General features: G+C 42.4%; 1 protein-coding gene across 5 annotated transcripts in view; it reads right to left on the reverse strand.

Moving 5' to 3' along the window:
• LOC111862417 overlaps nt 1–7,132 on the reverse strand; it is an 85,313-nt gene that overhangs the window by 60,708 nt on the left and 17,473 nt on the right. For all 5 annotated transcript variants that reach the window (XR_002842428.2, XM_023847787.2, XM_023847786.2 and 2 more), the window contains 2 exons: nt 3,909–3,986; nt 2,955–3,117 (listed from right to left, as the gene is read on the reverse strand). Coding sequence is in view for 4 of the 5 variants with exons in the window: in XM_023847787.2 (XP_023703555.1) it covers nt 2,955–3,117; nt 3,909–3,986 (241 nt within the window). In the remaining variant the exon portion in view is untranslated. The remainder of the gene's footprint in view (nt 1–2,954; nt 3,118–3,908; nt 3,987–7,132) is intronic.

The following is a 7,132-nucleotide window of genomic DNA, read 5'->3' on the forward strand; positions in this document are numbered from 1 at the left end:
AGCAGCAGAGCAACTGTGTCAGGCAACCACTGTCACAGTGACATAACCGCTTAGGAGCCGCTGCCACTGCTATGGTAACAGGGCCACTAAACACTCTGCCCCCCCACCAGTGACATAACAGGTGACACCGCGGTTACTACATGACAACAGGGAACCATATAGGAGGCCAGCTAAGTAGCGTGTGAGACAGTGTGGACTGTGAAGTCAGACAGAAGACAGTTGAAGTATAGCAGTGGCGGGAAGGAGAACCAAACACACGGTAATCAGTGATAGTGTGCGATAACTGGGAAGTGAGCCAGTGAAGACTTATTGTGTGACTTCAAGACTCTGTGTGTGCTGTAGTACAGTTATATTGGGAGTGTGTAATTCAGTGACATTCATATAGCTCCAGTGTTGTACTGTGAATAAGTGAAGCCTAGAAGCCTACTGAAGAGAGTGAAGAGATTAGTCAGTAGGGTTTGTAAAGTGTGTAAACCCATAACAGTGCCATAATTAATTGTAGTTACGATTTATAGGTTGTTAAATAAACCAATTAACAATCCAAACGTTGTCTTTAGTAGACAAAACATGTTACACTGGTGTCAGAAGTGGTTACGAACTTACACAAGCAAAAACCACACAAAAAAGACATGGAGTCACAGCAGATGATGGAACTGCTGCTGAAGGAAATCAGAGCTGGCCAAGAAGAAATTAGGACCAACCAAGCTAAGACAGAGGCTGGCCATAATGGAGGCTGACCGAGAGGAGAGTCGGCCAAGAAAAACTGTGAGAGAAAATCGAAGCCGAGAAGAAATAGAGGCCGCAAAGCAATCTATGCGGTCAGAGTTGGATGAGACAATCCAACATAGAATTGAAAACATTATTGCCATCTTTGAAAATGACAAACGGATTCTCCAGTCGGAAATGAGAGGATTGAAAAGACACAAGCAGATTTACAGATGGCAGAAGTGTCCCTTGATGCGCGGACAAGAAAACTCCAGGAAGACCTAACGAAAACCTTCAACCAAACCTGTGGCTCGGGTGGAAGTAGTAAAGATGAGGACTGAGTAGGGAATCACACCCATGGTCATCGTGGGCACAGATCAGCCACTGACATTTAACGGAAATTCGATGTGGAGTGTGTTCCGGCGACAATGCAAGATCGTAGCGTAATACAACCAATGGTTGGACTGGGAAAAGTCGACGTACCTAATTACCGCTCTGAAGGGCTGGACGGCAGAAGTGCTACCCGGCATTCTGACAAATACAACTTATCAGGATACCCTTCAGGTACTACAGGACCGTTTCGGGGATCAACACTCTGTCATTCCAAATCAAGAGGTGTCGACAAGAGTGGAAGTTCTGGTTGCCAACTTCTTCTGCTGTTTCGGCATACCTCAGGAGTTGCACAGTGACCAAGGCAGTAATTTCGAGTCTCATCCGCTACAAGAAGTTTTGCAACGCCTGAGAGTGATCAAGACATGCACCACGCACCTGCACCCACAGTCGGATGGCATGGTGGAACACTACATCAAGACCATCGAGGAGCACTTGCGGAAGGTTGTCGCATCCCACCAGAGGGACTGGGATGAGAGGTTACCCTTCTTTGTCCTAGCTTACAGGACATCTACTCACGACATTACGGGCTTGACCCCTGCTAGCCTAGTGTTCGGATGAGAACTCCGACTGCCCTGTGACCTGCTGTTGGGGGTACCCCCAGACATGGAACTAGCCACAACTGATTATGCAGCAGACTTAGTGGATCATCTACATGACATCCACAATTATGCCCCACAACACCTGAAGCTCGCCAGTGACTGGATGAAAACTCAGTATGATAAACTGGCCAACTCCACAGGTTACCATGAGGGTGACAGAGTTTGGCTTTATCACCCAGCCCACAGGAAAGGGAAATCACCGAAACTTTAATTTTCATGGGAAGGCCCTTACAAAGTAGTAACCTGGATAAATGACGTGGTATACAGAATCCAGAAGAACCATAGGTCAAGAATGTTGGTAGTACACCTGGTCTGGCTAGTGCCTTATCATGGAGCTGCTTGGGACGAGCAACCATAAGAGGGCAGATGTAGCGGTTGGTGAACGGACAACGGGAAGAAAAAGGAACGGGGATGCACTGTCAGGCTATTTGGGACGAACAGCCTTAAGGAGGGAGCAGTGTGATGTATGTGCTCTATGTAGGAACTGTTGAGCCACAGAGGCCTCGGGGTATGCGTGCAACGTGAGAGTTGTGGATTGTATCAGCACGTTGCTAGGCGACAACTGTGTTAATGCTTGGATTGAGCAACAGGAATTGAGAGTGATGTCACATACCCCACTCATCCCATAACTATGCAACATTCGGTGAGTAGGGTCTGTAAAGTGTGTAAACCTGTAACAGTGTCATAATTAATTGTAGTTACAATTTGTAGGTTGTTAAATAAACCAATTAACAATCCCAACATATTCAGTAGACAAAACATGTTACAATATATATGTGGCATAAGATGAGCCTTTCAGCCTAAAATGAGTCCCCCCCAAAAATTTGGGGTGGTCTCAAAATAAACTGTAAACCTAAAATTCTTAATTACTAATTCACATTTAACAACTGTTATGCACTGCTTAAACATTGCCACAAATATTGCACATAACATAGGATTCTCACCTTGCCTCTAATGACCACAGCATTCACACCTAAACCAACACACTACGCTGGGGATATACTAGGAATATTCAGAAAGAAACTTCCATGTATATTTGGCAAGTAATATAGGACTTTATTTATGGTGGTGTCATAAAAGTCGCTTGGTTCAATGAAGAGCTGATCCAGGTGACGAAATCTTACGTAAGCTATGGCCTCACAATCACACAGGATATGTGTGGCTGTTTCGCTGTCTTGTAGGCACCTTACACAGGTTGGGTCATCAAATGATCATGTCACCTTTCTTTTCTAGTGTGTTATCAACTGGAATACATACCCTGTAAAAACTTCAGAAATGAGCGCAGACCATATAGCGAGAGTAACTCCAAAGAATGTAACAAAGTTATGTAAACAGCAAAGTTTGCTTCAATGATTCCAAACTGCCCTCGTGGTATGCCAGATGGAGGATTCTGACGAAACGTGTCTCTGGCTTTCAGCACCTATAGGTCAGAAAACAAACAGCATTTATGCAACAAACATTACTGCCAATGTAACACAGTAACACATACTAGAATGTCAACAACACTGATAACTTCAGGCAACACAGCAGTAGGGTAGGCTATAAATGAAAATCATTGTCTTCTGCGAAGTGGTGTCATGTAGTGAGGAAAATTGTTACTGATGTTTCTGAAAAATGTGCTGCCTCATCTTCAGGGAAGAAGACTTTCTCCCAAACAACAGTAACCATCTAAAAGGCTACAATGTGTCAGATTCAACCTTCACAGTCACTGACATTAGAAACTCATATCCCAAACCTTTTACACAGCTATAGTAACTGCTATTTTGAAAACTTGTAACTGAATACAGTTAACTTTCCAGTTTTCAATTATTAGCTGTTAAAAAGGACCTCGTTAGTAAACCTTAATTTCAAGTTTCCTTTGGGAAGCAGTGGACTTGAACACTAAACTGAAGAAAATTAAAAAAAAAAGAAGAATTTTAACACCAAAATTACTGACTTGGGATCAGTGAAACTCAGTGTTAAATGGGGGTAAAACTTAATTCAATGAACATTAAATGAGGGGTCCACTGAAGTTAGTCATGATTTCAGTGTTTCCCATACATTCCCTACCAAAAACCAAGTTCTACATTTTTATGACCCTTGCCAATCACAAAGTATTAGTCTCTTATTACTATTTTAGGGGATGTCTTTTTGCAGGAGCTTTGCATTCAGTTGAATACAACTTAGAATGTGCTGTTATAAGCAGTTATTAACTTCTCAAAAAGTACTTACCCCAAACTTGGTGTGCTCTTTCATACTACCACACAGGGCTTTATGTTTTCTCAAGAAACTCAGATATCTGTCAAGTATCTGCAACACAAAAACAAACAACCTGTCTCCAACTTATCAAACTTTCCATTCACTTCATTAAAACTGATATATAGGGGATGGCACAGGGGAACATGGCAGCAAACTTGGTTGAGGCACTATGCTACAAGCTGGAAGGTCACAGGTTTGATTCCCAATGAGGTCACTGGAATTATCAGTTGACATAATCCTTCCAGCCACACTATGGCCCTGGGATCAACTCAGCCTCTAACAGAAATGAGTACCAGGAATCTTCCTGGGGGGTAAAGAGAAGCCAGCATGTAAGGCTGACAACTTTACTGCCATCTGTGAGCTGAATGTATATAGGATGTGGAAGACTTGACATCTCACAACTATATGGACCTTCACGGCCTGTTACAGGGATAGCTGGCACATCAGGGATGGCACATGAGATAACATATTTGTATACACCAAAGTAGTGGTTGTGACTTTTGTACAAACTGGAGACCTGAGCAGCAAAATACGTGGTGCAATCCAAAAGTTCCTGAAATATATTAATAAAAACTATTACGTCTTACATGGATCTTATTCTACACCATCACATTCAAAGTAGTCCCCTTGGGAGCGCATACACCGATCCCAGTGTTTCTCACATGGAGCTAAGTCTGGAGAGTATGGTGGATGGGGAACAACTGTCATCTTGTTATTAGCCAAAAATTCCTGCACAATGTAAGGCGTATGCGGTCATGCGTTGTCATGGTGGAGTACCCAGTTGTTTGTGTGCCACTTCTCTGGACGTTTTCTTCTCATGTCCTCCCTCAAATGCCTTACAACATCACGATACAACTCTTTATTGACTGTCTGACCAGGAGGGACGAACTCCTTATGAACAATCCCGTCAATATAAAAAAAAACAGATCAACTTGGACATAATGTTGCTCTTGACTTGTCAAGTTTTTTTTTGGCCGAGGAAAAGGGCTCTTCCATTGCGACAATTGCTGCTTACTTTCAGCGTCGTAGCCATAAACCCAACTTTTGTCACCAGTAACAACCTTCAAAAGAAAGTCTGGATCCTCTTGAAGCTGTTGTTGAAGTTCCCTGCAGACATCCAAGCAATGCTGCTTCTGTTCATTTTGCAGCAGTCGTGGCACAAACTTCGCCGCAATCCTCATGTTCAATTCCTCTGACAAAATTCGTTGACATGTACCATAACTTAGTCCCAACGTGTTACAGAGGTCTTGGATGGTCAGTCTATGATCTTGCTGAATTGTATCCCTAACTTTCGCAAGATTTTCTGGTGTGGTGCCAGTTGACGGCCATCCCAAACGATCATCATCATCAGTCGATGTTTGGCCATTTTTGAAATGCTTATACCAGTCGTAAGTTCATGTCTGGCCTAAACTGTTGTCACCAAAAGCTTGCTTCAACATTTGGTACATTTCTGCAGTGGTTTTCCAAAGTTTAAAACAAAACTTTATAGACACTGCTCTCTCAGGTCAGCCACCACAAAGCCGCAAAACTCACGGAAACACAACAGTGGAAATATGTTCACTAACAATAAACCCAACCACTCAACTCAACACCGCTTGCCACACTGATTCAAGAAGGGTGTGTGGGGAAACACCATGCGGTATTTCAATGCACTCATAACCATTCATGTGCAAAATTCAAATTTTTGGAACTTTAGGATGGCACCAGGTATTTATATGAGGTGGTATCAGAAAGTCCCTGGACTGTTTTTGTTGTAACTGTCTCGATGTAAAAGATGAGAGGGAGGCCATGGTCACATTTCTGAAAGCCTATTGCATCAGTCTGCCACATAACACCACCCTGTGAACATACATTGTTTTTACATGAATGCTTTTTCAACTTTGTGTTTGTTTTGTCTGTGATGGATGGCAAAATTGAGCAATGTGTCTGCATCATGTTTTGCATGAAGCTCAATAAATCTGCTACCGAAACCCTTGAAATGTTTCTGAGGCTTATGGAGAACATTCTTTAAGCCAGACAGTAGTTTTTGAATGGCATTCCTGTTTCAAGGCTTCATCATTAATGTCAAATCAGTGATATCCCAAGTGCTGCAATTTGTTACATGCTGCCTCTAACCCCATGCTACCACCTACCAAATAACAAAATGCTTGATTAACACAAATGTTACAGGCTGAGAAACCTTACTTACTGAACATCCCTCATATAAATAATTATTCATCAGCAAACTCACTATGATATTGCTGTATGCATTCCAGCAAAGTACATTGTAATCACTGAGGGTGCAATATTGGACTGAAGGTGTGTGGTCTCATGGATACATAAGACTATTTGTTTGCACATGCACACTTCATCTACTAAGGTTTACCTGTACAAGGTACAGCTATATCAAACAGCATATTTATATTACTCTCATTATCTACCTTTTGTTCATCTGTAACTAAGTTGGAGTGTTAGGACGCGCCATAGCTCAAGTGGTTAGTCACTGGCTTCTCACCGCGGCAGCCCGGGTTCAATCCCGGGTCTGGTCAAATGGGATTTGTGGTGGACAAAATGGTGCTGGGGCAGGTTTTCTCCAAGTACTTCAGTTTCCCCTGCCAATCTTCAGTCCACCAATTGCTCCACAATCACCCTCACCTATCATCTGGGGCTGGTACAATAGGCCAGAAGTGGCAGCAGTACAAGGGACCTAGCCCCAATCCACTAGCAAAAAAGAAATCGGAGTGTTCATATGAACATATGTAAAACTATTCATTTATATTCATACCTTCCCTGGAATGATTAATCTTTTCCACAATATCCTCTATTCTGCCACAGCACTGTGTATCATACAGCAAGTGCATGTGGCAAATTGTGAACCCTCTCTTATTATATTTTATGTATGGCAGAAGATATTTTATTAATTAATTATTAAAATGTTTACACTTGATGGAATTCTATTTTTCATTTGTTCAGTGAGGTATGTTTAACCTTTAAACGACTAAAGACAACGTATGTCGTCGTTAAAAGAATGTCCCCGGTACGAATGACGACATATGATGTCGCAGAGTCCGCGCGTGGCAACGTTATATAAAATTAAATTTTAAAGTAGAAAATTATGTCCTACTTACATAATTTTTGGCCACCATCTGCATGGAGTGTCTGTCTTCCCGCCTGCGTCATCTGCCGGAATGTTGCCTTCGTGTGGAATTCTCAAAAAA

Source organism: Cryptotermes secundus, unplaced genomic scaffold (genome assembly GCF_002891405.2).
Source record: "Cryptotermes secundus unplaced genomic scaffold, Csec_1.0 scaffold741, whole genome shotgun sequence".
NCBI classification, from domain to species: Eukaryota; Metazoa; Arthropoda; class Insecta; order Blattodea; family Kalotermitidae; genus Cryptotermes; species Cryptotermes secundus.